Source organism: Hemiscyllium ocellatum, chromosome 12, assembly GCF_020745735.1.
Source record: "Hemiscyllium ocellatum isolate sHemOce1 chromosome 12, sHemOce1.pat.X.cur, whole genome shotgun sequence".
NCBI lineage: Eukaryota > Metazoa > Chordata > Chondrichthyes > Orectolobiformes > Hemiscylliidae > Hemiscyllium > Hemiscyllium ocellatum.
The window spans coordinates 74,815,467-74,835,211 of NC_083412.1; the positions used below are offsets into that span (position 1 = coordinate 74,815,467).

General features: G+C 39.1%; 1 protein-coding gene across 2 annotated transcripts in view; it reads left to right on the plus strand.

Annotated features, from left to right (window-relative positions):
* Window positions 1-1,031: 1,031 nt before the first annotated feature.
* epha3 (eph receptor A3) overlaps window positions 1,032-19,745 on the plus strand; it is a 241,809-nt gene continuing 223,095 nt past the window's right edge. For both annotated transcript variants that reach the window (XM_060833715.1, XM_060833716.1), the window contains exon 1: window positions 1,032-1,241. In XM_060833715.1, coding sequence (XP_060689698.1) covers window positions 1,058-1,241 — 184 coding nt within the window. In that variant the 5' untranslated portion in view covers window positions 1,032-1,057. The remainder of the gene's footprint in view (window positions 1,242-19,745) is intronic.

The following is a 19,745-nucleotide window of genomic DNA, read 5'->3' on the forward strand; positions in this document are numbered from 1 at the left end:
ACACAGTTTATATGGAGCCTTCATCTAGTGAATTGAATGTAAAAGTATTCCATGATACTATTCAAGGAAGAATAAGGAATTGTTCCATCATTTTAGCAAATACTTATTTTTCAACCAACATAACCAAGAAAATAAATAAACTTGCTATTGATTCTGGAATCTTGTTTTGAGCAAAATGACTGTTACATTTGCCTGCATAAGTGGAAGTTTTTTTTAAAAAAAATCATTCACAGAATGTGGGCATGGCTGGTTCTACAGCATTTATTGCTCACCCTAATTGTCTGGGGGCAATTAAGAGTCAGTCAATCACATTGCTGTGGATTTGTAGTCACATGTAGGCCAAACCAGATAAGGATGACAGATCTCCTTCCCTAAAGGACATTAATGAACCATATATTTAATGAAAATCAACAGTGATTACATGGGTCACCACTGGGATATTTTTTTTTATTCCAGTTTTAACTGAATTTAAATTTCACCATCTAGCATAGTGGGATTCAAGCCTATGTCCCCACAGCACTAACGTAGGATCCAGTGACATATATCACTACACCATAGCACCTTTTTGAAGAAAATGGATCATGTGCTCATCTGCACCCATTGGGAGCAAAGATGCAGGGGTGAAGGGTGGCAGAGTGGGATAACCAAACTACATTTGGAGAGATTCATGGTTTACTCGAAAATAAAGTGTTTAACAGTATGTTCACTGAATAGAATTGTGTTTTTGCTGTAAATAAACATTCTGGCTTACACTATAGTGTACTGAAGCCACCGCTTCCATCCCCAATACGCATCAGTAACAAAAACTTTCTTTGTAAATTACATTAAATATTAACAAAGAAAAATCAAGGTGAAAGGCTTAGGGATGGTTAAATTACGACGGCGGAAAACAAAAGTCTGTTTCCACTGAACTTGTAAATATCCTCACCAGATGGCTTGCGATAAATGTATGTGTGGGCTCTAGGACCCAGTTGCGGCCCTCTGCTGGCAGTAGAAAGGCAGTGCTGACTCCTCCTTATCTGTAGTGTCAAACTTGACATCACCCTGAAAGCTGTGCATGGTAACTTCCACAGCGATCACAGCTCCCTCAGATCATTGCTGGCATGCTTCACAGAGATATGCTCCACTCACAACCGATCACAGCTCCAAAATGGCCTTGGGTTTCCAAATCCGCCTTCTCTCTCTGATCCTCTGCTGTGTTATCTGCGTGGCACAATCGATTGGGCATTCTGCAAATGAAGGTAAGAATTAAAAAGAGATCTGAACATTATTCCTCACTGAAGTATTGGAGACGGTCTAGCACACACCGAGTGGGTGGTACTGTACGGCAAGAGGTTGAGCTGCCATCATCTTTTAAGGTGGTCAAGGGCACAATTTAGCAACCTTAATTAATCAAACCGAGACCATTCAACAATTTCAGCCACGGCTCTCATCATGTTCTCGCTGCGATATTTAAACGCTACCATCAGTACTATTGCAGTAAAACAACAGTAAATGAAATCGATTGGAGGGGCAGGGTTAAAATGAGAAAGTTCAAGTAATATGAGTTTGTATGGTTAGCAAAGCAGGAATAAAGGGAATTATTTAAAATCAAGCTTTTCTCCCCTCTGTTACTATGAGAATTCAGACATAGCCCGGTAAGTTGATCGATCCACACAGGAGTTATAATGACAACCACATCTAATAAAGCCGCGTAGGACAAGAAGTCTGTTTAAGATCTGAGTCAGTAAGTACTGTTTGGAGCGTGTTTATATTGTGAAGCCCATTCTCACACGACAGATTAAATGGCCCTTCATCCTTCACCGATTCACTTTTTCCAAGTATTCGTAAATAAAGGCACGATCACAGCAAGTTTTCCAAATCTGCACCGTTGTTTCTCTCAGTGAAGGTACCGTCCGGAAATGTAAAAAGCAGCAGAGATCAGTTGGTGTCCACCTGGTGCGCTGCTCAGGGCACGGGGCTTACTCACTTGAAGCTGCCGTTTGTTATAATTCAGGAGTCCTATAAAATGAATTGGCCAGTCAGGCTGAGGGGAGATCCTGAAATCCTCGGTGCATCATTGACACTTCAGAAAAAAAACTTAAATCTTTTCTTATAAATTAATTAAAATCCCTTTTCTAGTCTGCGTAGGTCGAGAGTTTGAAATGACTTTCTTATCTAATGTGCGAACTATCTAAGGAATGGTGAAGTCGGTATAGAAATAAAAGTATTTTTCAGACCTGGGTAGTTTGCACAGCATATAATAAGTGTTTAAACTCACTTTATAAAATACACATATTTTATGACTACAGCCCAATCCATCTTCACAGTTTACTTACTTGAACAAACCCCCGGCGATTAAAAAAAAGGTTTAGAGGATAGGTCTTAAACTCAAACAACAATTAAGTTTTAACTCAGACAGATTTACCTTTAGGTAGTGACAGAAAGAGTTATAGAGATAGGCTGCGTGGAGACAGTCGTATTTAAATATGACTTTGTGAAACTGGATGGCAAACTCGGCAAATAGTGGTTGAAAGAAGGGGGGAATAATGTGACGGAAAGGCAATGTCATTCCGAATACCAGATTATTAGATAAAACCAAAATGTAAACTACAAGGTGAGCACATGGGTATATTTTCACGATACTGAAATTACATTGATAACGAATTAGTATTATGGAGAAATATTTTTTTCATAGTTGATAAAAGTTGCCAGAGCTGATAGTAAAAGTCACGATGCGAGATAATAAAATGAGTTGCTCCAAGATCAAGTCAGTTTTCTGTTTTGGTAAATGAACGTGAATGAAACTGCTCACTGATGCTATTCGGTAAATGTTAGATGCATGCGTCAACTCTTATTACCCCCACTTAAACGTTCGATTAAAACTTCCACGTTTAATTTCCTTTCTGACAATTTATGGAAACTTTCTGACTATAGCCGATCCGCTGAAGGTTCCGTGTGGTTTACCTGCACGAGTGCTAGAGGGTTTTGTGTGCATAAAATTTTACTTTTAATTCCCTGTATTCAGGCAGGTTTTCCAAGTAGTGTTAAATGCACATTTATGTGAGGACTTGTTGGGCCGAAGGGCCTGTTTCCACACTGTAGGGAATCTAATCTAATCTAATCTACAGCATTTATTTCATCTTCGGTTTGGTGGTTCATTTTGGATTTTGGCTTTTATAGCAATGGAAACTTCCAAATTCGGAGGCCTGCTTTTTTGCGTTTATTTTGTAGCATTATCGAGTAAAATCAGGGAATAGATCCCGCCGGGAAGTAATTATTCAATTAGTTGAAATCTGACCAGTGTGGGTCACTGCAGAGCTTTCCTGAGGAAAAGGAGAAGGATCTGGGCATCGAGGGGAGCAAACTTGTTCACTTTCATAGATTAAAACAAGGTTACTTTATTCCGGCTTTTTTCTGTCCAGTTTGAAACGAAGGTCTGACTCAGGCTAAATCAATAAACTTGGCGGAGACTGGGGAACAAAGTAAAATTATAGCGCCGAAAACAACATGCACACCGGTCAGTTATGGGGTTAAGGTCTCAATATGAAGTTTTAAACTGAAACATTTTGTTTTAAAACTGTTCCATACTGCACACACTCACTCAGCACTTTGTCAAGAAATTAAAACTCCCTTTGCTGCAATTTTGTTGTCCTTTAACGTTTACACAAATCATTCCTGTGATAGAATGAATCAAACTTTTCCATTGTTTGCATTCAATGAAACAGTGAGCAGGAATGATCAGACACCCAGTTAGTTGTTCCACGCGCTGCAACAAGCACCTTTATTTTAAAGGCAGTCAGCATGTTCCCCATTTTAAAAGCTTCTCAGGACACAATTCAATCAGGATTCGGATTTTATAAAATGGTTGGGGACTTGTTTCTCATGGGCCGGGGTTTTCGCAGTGACCCCGTCTCTGCAACACACTCTTAGAAAACTCCAAAACCGTCAGCAGCACCTTTTAAAGACGATTTCGTCAACGTGATGTTGTGTCAGCCAGTGTTAACGATAACAAGATTGGAACTTTTTGCCAGTTTCCGCCGTTTAAAATATCCCGATTTCCTGTTTGAACATTGCACGAATATTACTTGATGTGAGAATGAGAGAGAAAGGGACACGCTAAGCTCTGTTTCTGCCTATTTCCAAATAAATCGTTTAATTTTGAAATGTGGGGTCACGTAGAGGCGGTCAGCTGCCTCTCTCTCTCTCTGTTGGACCCAGTACTCGGTTAGCAGCTTAATTTTAAATTGCTTCGAGCAAGACGTCTGTCACTTTCCATTGGGCCAATTCAGTGGCTGTAAACAACAGAAAACTGGATGAGGAGATGGGGCGATTCCTTCGGCTGAGGAAGCAATTGAATTGTTTTGGACCAAGCTTAATGAGGCAGCGCCGAGGGGGTGGGCGTCGGAGCCCTTCAGAAGTCGACACTTCCCAATCGCATTTCGCATCCGCCGGCCCTGCGCTACCTTTTTTGTTCGTGGGATTCTCCCACAGAGATGAGCGGACGGTTACTCAGTTAGAGTGGCCGCCCGTGTGGGTAAAGTAGGCGGCCAGTTTTGTGTTGGGCCGGTGGTTATTCTAATTCTGGGGAGGAAATCTCTGAGAGAACTCCGGTCTCACGCCTTCCCTACGGTAGGGGAAACTGACCTGGGAGGGTCCTCTTTGCCCGTTGGTCTGAAGAAAGCGCTGGAAATAGCGATAAATCCGCGGGCGTGTGTGTGTATGTGTATATATATATATAAGGCTCGGGTTTACTTCTAGCGTCTGAGCTGGTCGTGCTGATCAAAGCACTGTTTAAACAGCCTCACACACTGAAAGAGGCAGACGCAACAGACATTTAAATGCTAAGTGGATGCAAGAGCAATATAATCGACAAAGCGGCGACTGTGAGGGTTTTGTGTGTGTGTGTGTGTGTGTGTGAGAGAGAGGGGTTTCCTGTGTTGACTGGAATACGGCAGTGTATCGGAGCTGACAGCTCTCTGTGAAAGGGGATGGTCATAGCTCTGGAGAATACAGCCCAGGGGGACAGAGGGAGGAGAGAGACACCAGGGAGCAATAGGCGAGACGTGGAGTGTCTCCAACCCCGCATCCAACATCATGTTAGTGGAAGGACAAATGCATAGCGACCTTGTTAACCTTTGTACACAATCCTCTGAATGTTGTCGGCGCCTTTCATGTTCTGCAACAATGTCAGAAAGGTCTTAATTGACGTTTCGTTCCTAGTGAGTTTCTACTCGATTCTCCCTGTGACACTCAAACCCGTTTTATTTTAGCCTCCAAGCTTTTTTCTCCACTTACTGTGTATACGCCGGCATGACTTATTAAACAGATTACTCTTTTTACAAGAGAGAGAAAAAAATGAAAATGTGCCGGTAGAAATGGTAATCAGCTTATTTTGAAATGGAATGTTTAGTTTAGTGGAGTATGAAGATATCTTTTCAGTTGGATACAAAGAATCCAACAGATCACTGAAGATTAACAGAGTCGAGACGCCGAGAACCCCCATTATCAAGATTACTCGGGTAACTGCAGCTAACTTTCCATTACCATATCCAAATGAGAAGTATAGAATTCGGGTTCCTTTATCATGCATTAACAACGAATAGCAACGACGCTTTGTCTGTTAATGGGCCACGAGACCATTTCTGTAAATGGAATAAAAATCCACACCATTTCAACCACCCTTTTGCTTGTTATTTTTTTTCGAACAATAAAAGATTTTGGCTAAGTTTTCCTTTGAAAGTTTGTTTCATGCAGCTAACTTGAACCCAGTGTTTACGATTGTTAGGATATCAATGGCAATCACTCGAAATGAGAAACCAATCATTTGTACAGCTATAACTCACGCTAACTGATGTATATATGCTCACAGTCTATTAGTGTGAGTGCAGAATGCAGTGCTGATATCTGTCAGGACTCGTAAAGAAATATCCAAGTGCCGATTGTAGTCTTAATGACGTTCATTGGTGTGAAAATTAGCAAGATGAGTGCCAAGGCAAAATTCAAACACCAATTAATTAGTCTGAAATATTGGAATCTACTGTTTCTGGCTACGATCTGGCCTCAAATTAAAGCTTTCATTGCTGACCGAATTCTCCCCGCAACCCCCTCACGTTCCAATTTAATTCAGCTTTTCTTTGGAGATGATAATATTTCTCCACAATAATTTATTATTAAATTATCTCATTGAGTATTTTTGGTATTAAATCTGTATAGTGGACATTTCCACGGCAAAGTCTGGTTTTTAAAGTTGACAAGTGTCAAGGGGAGGTGAATGCATCTTCCAAATACATTCGCGCTTTAAAATGTACTCCACTCTATCAATGTAATGTGTACTAACATAAAACGTTACAGGCACTTAGAGGATACGTTGACTGGATAAAATAATGATGGAATGTGGATGTTTTTGACTCAAATGCCATTTTGTGATTCGCACACAGGGATGTCATTGTGCCAGCAAATAACTGCAACAATACATTTTTTAAAATTTTGATTAAAACGAGAAGAGCCACTAAACTATTGAATTATTCTATATTGCTGTGGACGTTGCATTTGTTCTGTAGTCTGAACATTTCTAGTGGCTATGGAGTTGAATGGAGAATTTCACAGCAAGTGTTTCCTAGGTGTGAGCAAAGTTGCAGGAAAATTCACCACAAAAATAATCAAATCTTTCCCAATAACACAATAATGCAATAATGGCTATGGGCTGCTCTTGAAAGGTGATTGATCTGTTAAAAGTAACATGATTGTGCTTTCCCTGATAGCTAGTTTAGATAGGGTGACTGAGCAATGCAGATAGGAACCTCTTGGGTATTTGAACCAATGGTCAGGGAGCTATAATTGGTCTGGTTTGATACATAATTTTGGCCTGATTGAGTGTACAAGCTGCCACTTTTGAATGCAATCTAATGACTCTGACTGCAAGTATATTTCTGTGGACATTGTATATAAGTTCAGAATTCAGTGGTAATTCTGATTCTTTGATACTCCAACACCCTCCTGGTACTAACTGAAAAATGGTCCCATTGCTGAAATCCTAAATGGTGACCTATGCCCATCAAACCCTACTATATAAATCAAACCCTTTAAAATATAAGGGAAGAAAGGTTCCAAACATGTAAGAGCAAATCCAATGCCATCAGTGGAAGTAATTAATTTTGCAATAATTAGACTTCAATTTTCTTTGCGGCTAATGGGAATTGAGATGCAATTGTAATGGTTAATCTGTAGTGTGTGGAGGATATTACTTTTTAAATTTGGAAATAATTGCAATCATCATATTGCTATTGTATAAGGATCTCAAAAAAATTGAAATGTGAAAAGGTCAACTGTTTTCCCTTTCTGTTTCTCAAGGAAATTTGTGATTAGTTCAATCCTGGAATTTCAAATAATTTCAAATAAAGAATAGCACATTTAAATGAACAGATCACAACATAAAACATAGCCAATGTGATCACTAAAATTTCAAGCCCATAGTTATTGAGCTTTATTATACGGTACGTTATAGATTTTTTTCCCCACCACCTAATTTTTTAATTGAACAACAATCTTTTTTGTGGATTGCAGCTTTCACTGAGATCATCACATTGGGTACTGAACCATTTTGAGGAGCAGTCTTTATCCATGTGATTGTAGAAATCTCTTACTAATGGAGAATGGGCATCACGCAGCAACAAATTCAGTCCAACTAATTCTATCCCAAACCAATTTGGTCAACTCAATCCAACTGAAGACAGCCAGGAACAGAAAGCGGAGTACAATAAACTCAGTCACATGCTCTGTCCATATTGGAGAAATGATAAAAATGCAAAGGATAAGCCATCACCTGATTTAGGAAATCATACCGTCTGCACAAGAAATCCTCTTCTCTACTAAGGCTCACTGAATAATAATTTGGATAATGGAAATATAAATAGGCAGAAATATAGTTTAAAAGAAGTTACATGTGGATTACTTTTGAGATTTATTTTGCTATTCTGAATTGTGTTCATTTATATTTCAGACATAACATACTTTGGCCAATCAAAGTTATATCTGACAATGATGTTATCTATTTGTCATTTATCTTTTCTTTTTAACTACCACAGTCCAAGGAACAGAAGCATATGAATACTTTTCAAGCTAGATCTCCAGTTTCACAATATGTTGCTATTCGCCACTTCTGTAAGTGGTTAGGATAGTGCTCAGAAACTGCAAAGAAAGACACTTTTCGCATATGTGACTAATTATTTATCAATCATGACCAAAATTATGGCACAATGCCCATTCTGGACTATGGTCACTTAGTAAATAGAATATTGCAGCAAAATATGCAGCCATAACACAAATCCTTTATTTGCAAAGCTGCTATCATTATTCATTCATGCCTGCAGTACTAGTGAGTTCTGTCCTTTAATCACTTGTGAAAAATGCAATCCATGCACATATACACTATTACTGTTGAGATAACCTATATTTCATGCAGAGATTGAAATGAGTGAAGAGATTGTCAGAAGGGGAGAGCTGAGTGCCAGCTAGATAATTAAGAGCTGATAGAGCTGGAGATTAGTAATGGCAGCTGTGGACTAGGTGATTGATGGCTGTAGTAACCACAGCATTAACACTTTGTTAAAGTAGAGCCAGCTCAATCCTATCACTTCGCACTCATTGACTGCATACTGCGTTATTGTCTCTCATGTGCACAAGTTGTTCTGACATTGTCTGTGCATGAATTATGTGACGTACATATTATTGATTCTGACCAATGATATTCAAGGTGTAATAACTGCAGTCAACACTCACAGGATCAGGGCTAGAAACAGGATTAAGCAACCCTTTGAGCCTCTTCCAACATTAATAGACAAATTGGAAGAAAGTCATAAAGTGATGTTTCGGTGTGAAGTTGGGGTAAATCAGTTGCAGGCATACTTTCCTTCAGCTTTTGTGCTGAAGTTACACAAAAACTTTCCAAGAAGTTTATCATATTCAATCTGTGGTGCACATGCAGTGTACTGCTGAAGCATTGTATTCCAGAAAGTGGTACAAAAGCAAGTTCAAGTAATATCACACCTGATACTCAAACAGTTTCTGTCTTTTGCATTATATTTCCATCAAAGTTGTAAATTTGCTTCCAGTGGCAACTGTTGAGTGATCTGAAGTCTTTGCTGCAAAAAGGCACACTTTGTACAACAGATTGCAGGAACTGACAGCAAACTTGAGCAACAGAGCTGTAAGAAAGAAACCTTTCCTTTCAGGCGATACAACTTTCTCAACATCAGGCTACGTATATTGAAAATTGGAATATGAAATTTTCTGTGAATGATTTGGATAGGATATACCTAACTTGGGAACCAGGGTATGCCATTTCACCTATCTAGTAAGCTTGGTTGATCTGAGTGCTATTAGTACTTCCCATCCACCAGTATTGTCAGGAGTGAGCTTTGCAGATTATCATTATCGTTGAGTTTTGTTCCCCCTCAGATAATAGCTTTCCGTGCCTCGAGTGATGCTTGGACATTGTAATTCTGTCTCCAGAGGCAGTATTATAATAAGGAATATAAAATACATTACTTTGCAAATTTGGAGCAGAGAATGACTATATTTGTTGACTCTGCTCATTGTTCAGTGCTTCACCTGGGCTGTGAGATCCCTTGATTGCATCAAGTGCTCGAAAGTGAAATTGATGTTTGCACCATGTAAGTCATACCAAAGTGTGAGTGTATCGTGTGATGAAATTTGTGCTATATTATTAGCATGTTTTATTTCATGGCTTCTTGTAATTCAATAACTTTTCTACGATGTGCTTTTAGCTGATTGTAGGACATTTTAAAGGTACTATAATGTCCTGCCAGCTGTTTGAGCTGGCTAAGCATCACTGGCAGATTGCAGAAGCATCTTACCAGCTTGTCAGAAGTGACAGTGCCCAAAAAAGGCACTTGCAACATGAGTACTAAGTGGTGCATGTTCAATTGCCTTTTTGAAAAGTCAACACGCAGTAATAATGCCTTCATGGTCGACTCTAATATATATATATTTAACCTTGCATTAGTGCAATTAGGATAATAGACAACAAAAGGGGCTGTAACCATTACAGATACTACATTTCTGCACCTTTAGAACATCATTCTCCTTCCAAACATAGATTTTTTTTGCAAGATAAGGAGAAACCATTTTATTTATTTAATTTTACATTAAGCAGAGGAGGTTAAATACAGATTTCATGGTACAGGAGCAAAATATTAAATATCTGAAACACAATTTGTCCTTCAAATTCAAATGTTAATTCACAAAAAAAAAGCAGAATTGGAAAAAGGAATTCAAATTATGGCTGACAGAGTTAGTTGCAAACATCAACACTACTTTAGAAATTATGGTTTCCGGAACCTTCCTGTAACCTCATTGGTATCAAGCTTCTTTTATAACTCCCTAGAGTGGTTCTCTTCTATCCATACTTCTGCCTATCCTTTCTGTAATTATACACTCTCAATAGTGGTCAATTCAATGGTAATTTAACCTTCAGATACCTCTTGTATCTTGATCTTTTTATGATCGTATTTCAAAAAGCCTTGTGAAATATTGTTTTGTGTGGGGAATGTTATGGAAGCGTAAGTTGTTTCAGTTGTATAGGTTGGAAATGATCTTGTTTTATTTGTTAACACTGGACAGTAACCTATCTAAAAGCCAGGAGGCTGGAAATATAATAGGATACCTAGAGTTTTATGGGTTAGAGAACAATCCATCAACACATAAACACTTCCTCCACTCAATTATTTCTCTATTATTATAACTTGTACTCGGTTGGCTTTTCCACATGCTGCCAGGAAGGAAGGTCACTTGATGCTCAAATAAAACAAAGACACACATTGTTATGTCAAAACTGATTGCAACTTAACTGAACTGAACTCTGTGATTAATCTTCATGCACTTTCATTATTCTCAAGTACATATCTTTGCAAGACTCTTATCCATCTGCATGATCACACCTTTCAGGAATAAGTAAAATGCTTCATATACAATAACCTGGGGAGATGATAGCCTAATGTTATTATTAGCTCGACTATTAATCCAGCATATTCAGGTAATGTCCTGGGACTTGGGTTCAAATCCTGCCATGAGGAGTGGTGAAATTTGAATTAAATAACAAATCTGAAACTAAGAATCTAATTATAACCATGAACTGTTTTCAATTGCAGGGAAAATCCATCTGGTTCACTAATGTCCTTTAGGGAAGGAAACTGCTGGCCTACATGTGACTCCAGAACCACAGTAATGTGGTTGATTCTTAACTCCCCTCTGGGCAATTGGGAGTGGACAATAAATACACGCATCTTGTAAATGTGTTTTAAAAATTGACTTTGAATTGACTTATTATGTAGACAAATGTAGCAGTCATTTTGCACATTTCAAGTTCCTGGAAACAACATTGTGATCAATCATAAGTCTATAATTATTTTCTTGGCTGAGTTGCTTGAAATAGAAATATTAGCTAAAACATTGGAACAATTCCTTAATGCTCTCTGAATAGTGGCTCGGCATCTTTTCACAATAAATTCATGAAAACAAACAGAAATATCTTGTTTTAAAAAGATTTACACGAATGTTGCCAGGGTTGGAGGGTTTGAGTTATAGGGAGAGGTTGTAAAGACTGGGACTGTTTTCCATGGAGCATTGGAGGCTGAGGGGTGACCGTATAGAAGTTTATAAAATCATGAGGAGCATGGATAGGGTAAATAGGCATAAATATGTTGCAGCAATTGTCAGGTCTTTGAAATTTATTGCATGAACTATTTCCCATAAGAACAGCATTAGCTTGCTGTTATAGCATGTGTTAATTACAAGGTAAAGTTTCCAGTCCAATTCATGTTCCTCAGTTCCAAATTCAAAAGTGCACTCTTTATTTCATCAGTGTGACACTTCAAAGTCTCATTGCTAATTATTCTAATTCTGATACATGTGGCAGAAATGTTCCCTTCTGAGAAGCAGCAAGGATCAGGAAGGAACAATAATCAGGTGAGTTGGTCCCAGGGAAATAATCTTCCCTTAGAAATTAAATTCTGGCTATGGCATTGACTTTCCCAACTTGTCTCCAATTACATCTGATTAAGGTCAATTAGTACCAACTAAGGTACCTCAGCCTGCATAGGCTGCAAGTGAGATGAGAAAGAGCTGGCTTACCCAAGTAATCATTTGATTAACTTGTGCAGAAAATATGTCAATTTGAGGTGGATCAGAGATCAGGCAAGTCCCTTGAATGGCACTAATTTGTGCAAGACCGAAGCACTAGAGAAGATAGTGGCTCTCAGGGGGCCAACAATCTGACCTCTGACCACAAACCCCAGAAATCCTTTCCAAACAATTCTCATAGTACATCTTGCCTCTGCTGCCCCACTTGGAAGGTTGGCAAATGTTGGTATCCTGCAATAGCAACAGCTTCAGCCTTAATACTGCCAGGTTCTGGAGATAGCAGCCACTGAATGGCTGGTAGCTTCAAGCCAGGGTGGCTTGGGGGATGTGGGGTATTGCTTAACCAGGAAATGATGCTTCCAACAGCAATAAAGTGACCACTCAGGTACCACAGAGACTTGGAGATTTTGTGTCTTGCAAATGGTAGATCAATGTTTGAAGACAAAACAGGAAAATCCTAGCAAAGTTGACCATTAGCATTTTGAAATGATAGTGAGCTCCTTAACCAATGAGTCAGCATTTTACAATCAGCTCTTCCACTAGATCATGAATCTGTATCAGGCAGGGAGGTGGACCAAGAGGCTATCTCATGGATTAAATGGGAATGTGAAACTAGGGATCATGAACAACCGGATCAGTTATGGAGTGTGGAATTACAGGCCATTCAACTTTATACATTTGTTTTCTTCTATTGCTGGTCATGCTTGGAATGGTGACAATAATGATTTAAAATAATTTGATATCTGGCAGTTCCAATTATAAGTGTTTATTTAGTGAGTGTCCTTTGGGAAATTAAAAATGAAACAAAACTGAAAGATTGAATTTTTATAAGTATATAATTTTGCTCAAGGCAATTTTTCTCGGCCACGCTCAGCTGCTGCTCAAGTTGTGATCGGTTTGATACCTGGGGTCTGCAGACCTACCAGGGGTTCACAACATGAGGTCCTGTCAACAGATGGGTAACATGGATGACTACATCCAGCAATCCAGGTCCAGGGTAAACAATTAATTAGTAACCTGTAGTGTGTTCTGGACCTACACTTTGCAATCTTCCTTTCTCTTGATTTTTGGCTCTTCATATTTCTGTGCTTTGCTCTTGGCATTTTCTGTTCTTGCTTCATTTCTCCTGCTCCCCTGGTGATTTAAATCTGTGCTTGTTCCACTCATGCTCCAGTTCTCCCCCTGCTCCTCCAGTGCCCTCTCAAGATTCCTGTTTTCTCCACGCTCTCGCTTGCTGCATGTTTTTGTTTTCACCGTGTTACACTTCCCTGTTGTTCCTGCTTTGCTCATGGTCCCGCTGTGTTCTGCTCCCCTTGGATTTCAACTCTCTCCAGACTGCTGTCAAGAATAACCTGACTGCAGTGAAAAGTAAACACTCCCATCTCACTCATATTTGTAAGTAATTACCTTTCCTAGAAGCCTTATTAAAATGTTTACTATGCAACACTTTCATATTATATGCAATGTAGTGTTTTAATTTACATTCATGTCCATTTGGAAAAAAAGTGCTTCACCAAAAGGCCTTCAGTGCTACTGCCTGAAAATGGTTCATTTTCTTCAAGGTCTGCTCCAAGTACTTTCTGAGATGATGAAAAGATTCCTTGGTATGAATATTTTAATTGGCGTTCTTGAGCATTCCAGTTACTGCATGGAAGTTTGCATGAATTCATGTTAGAGCAGTGAAAATCCTTGATAGGAGAGGGTATAGGAGGAGAGAGAGAAGAGCAATGTTAATAAACGGTCAGTGTATAATCATTTAGAGTCCTTCGGCCAGAGACAGCTTGGACCACTCAGCTCCTGTTGTCTATTGTACAAAACACATTTCCATGCACTTCTTTAAAATTACTATGGTACATAATCTTACTTCCAAAAGATTAAACAAATCCTCTTTTGACAGGATCAAAACAGAATACATTCTAAAAGTTATTGATGGTGAGAAATGTGAATGCATGCTGGTGCATTCAATAGTGGATGTTTACTGCTGTTCTTATTATTCATTCATGGGATGAGGGCATCGCTGTCCAGGCCAGCATTTATTGCCCATCCCAGAGGGAAGTTAAGAGTCAACGACATTGCTGAGGATCTGGAGTCATATTGTAGTCCAGTCCAGGTTAGGATGGCTGTTTCCTTCCCTGAAGGACATTAGTGAAGAGGATGGGTTTTTCCAACAATCGACAATGGTTTCATGGTCCTCACTCTGTATTCCAATTTTTGTTTTGTTTTCAATTTAAATTCTAACATCTCCCATGGTTGGGTTCAAATCCAAGTTCCCAGTCCAGTGATAATCCTACTGGGTGTAAAAAGTGAGGTCTGCAGATGCTGGAGATCAGAGCTGAAAATGTGTTGCTGGTTAAAGCGCAGCAGGTCAGGCTGCATCCAAGGAATAGGAAATTCGACGTTTCAGGAATGATGAAGGGCTTATGCCCGACACGTTGAATTTCCTATTCCTTGGATGCTGCCTGACCTGCTGCGCTTTAACCAGCAACACATTTTTAGCATAATTCTACCAGGCCATTAATTTAAAAACATTTGCTTTAAAGAAAATGTTAATGTTACTTTAAATCAATCAATATCTCCAATAGAAGTTGTGAAGAAGAGAGTATGTTAAACATTTTGCCAGTAGTAATTTCTGGCATCCTGTTTCAATATTTTAAAACTGAAATATGTTTGAGATATAAAAGAGGAAAAGTTAACATTAATTTTTTAATTTTATCTTCATGGTTTTGAAATGTGGTTTTGATAACCTTAGCTTGACAGCATAAGCCAATTTAAGTAAAAGAAGCCTCTTACTTGTATCAGTATATCCTCAGTCCATTGGCTTACCAACAATGTCTCCAAGTAAACATTCTCATTCTAGCTTTCAAATCTCTCCCTAGGTTAATTCCATGTCTTATAACCATCCAAGAACATTATATTCTAATGACCTCTTGCACAAGCCAAATTTCCTTTATCCCAGTTGTGAAAGCCATCAGTATTAAACTCTGTAATTTCCTTCTGAGAACCTTTCCAACTCTCAACCTGTCTTCCCTCCCTTAGATGTTCCTGAAATCCTACTTCTTTGACCAGTCTTCATTTGTGGCTTGATATCAGAGTTTGTCTGAAATGATCTTATGAAGATCTTATGAAGAGTCTTGAAACCTTGTACAAAGTCTAAATATAAGATATAGTTTTTGTAATATGTCTTATTGGAATTTAGATTAGAATACTTACAGTGTGGAAACAGGCCCTTCAGCCCAACAAATGCACACTGACCCGCTGAAGTGCACCCACCCTCCTACATTTACCCCTGAACCTAACACTATGGGCAATTTAACATGGCCAATTCATTTAACTTGCACATTTTTGGACTGTGGGAGGAAACCGGAGCACACCCACACAGACACGGGAAGAATGTGCAAACTCCACACAGTCAGTCGCCTGAGGTGGGAATTGAACTCGGATCTATGATGCTGTGAGGCAGCAGTGCTAACCACTGTGCCACCCTGGGTTGATATAGGGTTCTGGAAGAGACAGATGCAATATTAGCCAATTGTGCATTGAATGATTTGTATCCTGTGAATTTAGAATAGACACCTGATTGGAATTATTGTAACTGTATGTTGACATGATAGAATCATAGAATCCCTGAAGAATCCCATCAATTGCACACTGCCCCTCTGAAGATCATCCCATCCAGACTCACACCTTATTACCTTGCATTTCCCCTGGCTAATCCACCTACTCTGCACATCCCTGGACCCTATCTTGCAATTTAGCACATCATTAGACTGTGGGAGGAAACCGAAGGACCCAGGGGAAACCCATGCAGACAAGGAAAGAATGTACAAACTCCACACAGTCAATCGAGGCTGGAATCGAACATTGGTTCCTGGCACTGTGAGGCAGCAGTGCTAACCCTAAGCCACCATGTCTCCCCATGACAATTTAAGAAGATAAATTTCTGGTTGATTCTCAATCAAAGGATATGTATCATGTACAGTTACATAAAAATCCATGCATCTTTTCATATTTTGAAGACTTAGTATTTCCAGAAAGCATTACTTTTGAGTTGGAAGACAACCTTGCAGTTGATTTCACAGTTCTGCAATGTTCAGCCAATAAATCGTCAATGATGAAAACCTTCAGGAATCATGTGCTTGAGCCTGGTTTCAGCACGTCTGTCCACTCCCAGCTTCCGCTCACTATGTTCTGCCGTACATGTTTATATCTTCTGCAAGCAGTATTTTCATTTAATGTTCTTCTGCAGTCGAAGTTATTTTAAGTATTGTGTTTTATAGCTTGGCCTATGGTTGTGCAAGTCTTGCTGCATTTTCTGTCTAATTCCTCATTGTCATGTGTCACTGAATCTATACAGAAATCCAATTTTGAGCAGCCAGATTTTTAGGAGTTGATGATTTAATTTTACTTCTTGTCTCACTTAACACGCACATGTTCTTCGATTGAATTTGGCATCTAATGCCAATCTGTACTAAATTCTAGGCAATATTACAGGACCATACACTGAATTTGAAATTTCCTAAATTGATATACAGTAATGTAAAATTGCAAAAGCTTGTCAGTGTAGATGAGCATATTCATACAGATTAACATGGTCATGGAGGAGGTTTGCATTCAAATCCAGGTTCTGGAGGGCATTCATGGTTATGCCTAGAAAACACGTACGAAAGAGGTGGTCACATCACAAAATATTTCTCTATTTCAATTTCAGCAATTAACTTTTAAATGTCTTAACATTTCCATTAAAATGTACAGAGGGATGTTGCTCATGTTCATGGAGTGTTGTTCTATTGATATTACCAACAGTAATTTAACACTTAGCTCTTTTGCTACTAACCAAAATATATCAAATCTATTCTTAATGCAAAAGAACTTGCCAACATTTTATGTTAGTGCCCTATTTCCACCAAGTTCCTAACTTCTTTTTGGAAAAGTAGTTATTTTTAAAAGCATGGATTATTGTGCTGAATCAACTAGAATATACATCCCAATAACAATCATAATGCACTGATCCTGCAGATCAGTAGGGATCCATAGAGCAAATGGGGCAGCACAGTGGCTCAGTGGTTTGCACTGCTGCAGGGGAGGAAGTGAGAACTGTAGATACTGGTGCTCAGAGTCACGAGTGTAGTGCTGGCAAAGCACAGCAGGTCAGGCAGCGTCTTTTGGAGCAGGAGAATCAACGTGTTGGGCATAAGCCCTTCATCAGGAATTTGCACTGCTGCTTCAGTGTCAGGGACCAAAGTTGAATTCCACCCTTGGACAACTGTGTGTGTGCCGTTTGCACATCCTCCCTGTATCTGTGTATGGATTTCCTCTGGGTGCTCTGGTTTCCTCCCACAGTTCAAAGATGTGCAGGTTATGTGGATAGGCCATGCTAAATTACCCATACTGTGCAGGCTATGTGGATTGACCATGTGAAATGTAGAGTTACAGGGGTAGAGTGGGATGCCCTTTTGAGGTTTGGTGTGGACTAAATGAGCTGAATGGCCTGCTTCCACACTGTAGGAATTCTATAAAATAATTCATTAAATTTATATCAAAGCATGGGATGACTGAAGTTCTTGTAGAGGATGGTAGTGGATAATCATGGATGGTGTTAAGCATTAATTTGATATGTGCCATTCATTGATCATATGACAACCTTATGCAGGGTTAAATGACCAAATACTTATCAATAACAGTGTAACTACTAGATATTTAATTGAACTGTTGTGCAACTGTTCATCTCCATTCTTAATGCATTGTGTTCTAGTCCATCATTGCTATTCATTTAGAATGAAACTGCGGGCCCTTACCTTGAAACATGCCAAATATACTTTACAAATCCACTCCTGCCTGATAACCACCCCAGAACGACTCTGGTGTCAAGTTTAAATTGACCCTTTGTCTTGATCTGTAAATGACTGCCTATATCACACCAATCACTCTTCTTCAAGAATATGGCGTACTTAATATTTTCATATCAGCAAGCAACTTAGTCTGAATTTTTCAAAGTCTGCTCAAGTCTGGAGGTACAGAACAGTATGTATTCTTCACAATTGCATGTTTTGTATTTACTCAAGAAGGGCCTGCTGTCTTCCTGAGGGTTCTTGCTCTTTCATGTATGGAGGTAGGGGTCTGAAGCCAGCAAGGGCCTTCGGCTGAATATGTTGATCAGGCTCTAATTATGTTGTCAGGGTTTGACTGTAATTATAACCTGAGAGTTGCCTGTAGAAATTATTGTGCCTGTTCTATGACACAAAGCAGGAAAGGAAAAGAACCAGGGCCAGGAGGTAAAGAAGAGGTAAATGGTTTGCCTTTTTCGTTTAAATGTCTCTTTGGAGCTCAGAGAAGTTAAGAGTCCTCTGGATCAGACAAGGAAGACCTGGGTCATCCTTGGCTCAGTCATCATGTCATCAACCATTCATTCAGTCCCTTTTGATGGTCTCTTATTCTCTAACATTCTGCTTTCTATGGGTGTTTGAGCGGGAAAAACAGGAATTGAATCATGTTAAAAATGAAGTTACTATCTCCTGGTGGTCATGCTAGTGAGATTGAAACATTCTTCTATCTGCTGCCCCCCTCTCATCCAACCGCTACCACAGTCCCAACAACCACCCCAGAAAGACTGCAGTCTCAATTTTAAATTGGGCCTTTATCTTGGCCTATTAATAATTGCTTACTGTTGCATATCACAGCTAAGAATCCTCATCAAAACTAGACTGTTGTAACCTCCTATGGATTGAGTACATCTGCTATTTCATGGATATTGCAACCCTGTGGTGTAATGCTTTTGTGAGTCTTGCAACTTTGCTGTTAACTGTTCATTGCAGCTTCCTTACACCCTTCTGCCTACACATCAGCAGAGTAATGCTATGTGTTGCTGTTTCCATTTGCACTTTGGAATCATAGTTAATGCATACCATTATATAAAATAACAGCTGCCGTGGAGGGCGTGAAGAACCGTCATTCATCACATTCTATTCTGATATTCAGAGACAATTAGTCCTGTAGTTTAACAATTCATTTGTTTTATCAGTTGAATTGCAGCCAGGAAATATTGCCCACAGTCACCATTACACATATGTAGAATTGTCTCTTTTCTCTAACAGAACTAAAAAGCATTCAACGCAAGGAAATAACTATTCTCTGGTAGCAGACACATCTTAACAGCTAACTGCAGCAAGTCCTTTGAACAGATGTTCCAATCTGCGAAGGTGGTGATGATTCACACATAGCCTAAGTTTGATTCAATAAAACCTGTGAAAGTGCAGTTTGAGAAAGGGAGTAAAAAGGTGTTAGAATTTAACGAGAAATTCGCAGATTAATGGGACAACACCTGGAGAGACTTCAGGAGGCTCACTTTAATTTAAGCCTAACTAAGAGGGTGGAAATACTTTGGAGTAGATCATTGGGTTAAGTATATGATATTTGCACCACTCACCCCTGTTGCTGAATGTGACATTCACAGTATGTTCTCCAGTGATAACTGTACTCCAATTGCTTTCGCTTCTGAATAACTAAGTTCAAACTGGGGAATGAATTTAATTTTGAAAAATTGTATTTAGAGAATGATAATGAATCAACAGGGCATTCTGCATTCAGTCCAATAATTTTTTTTCTAA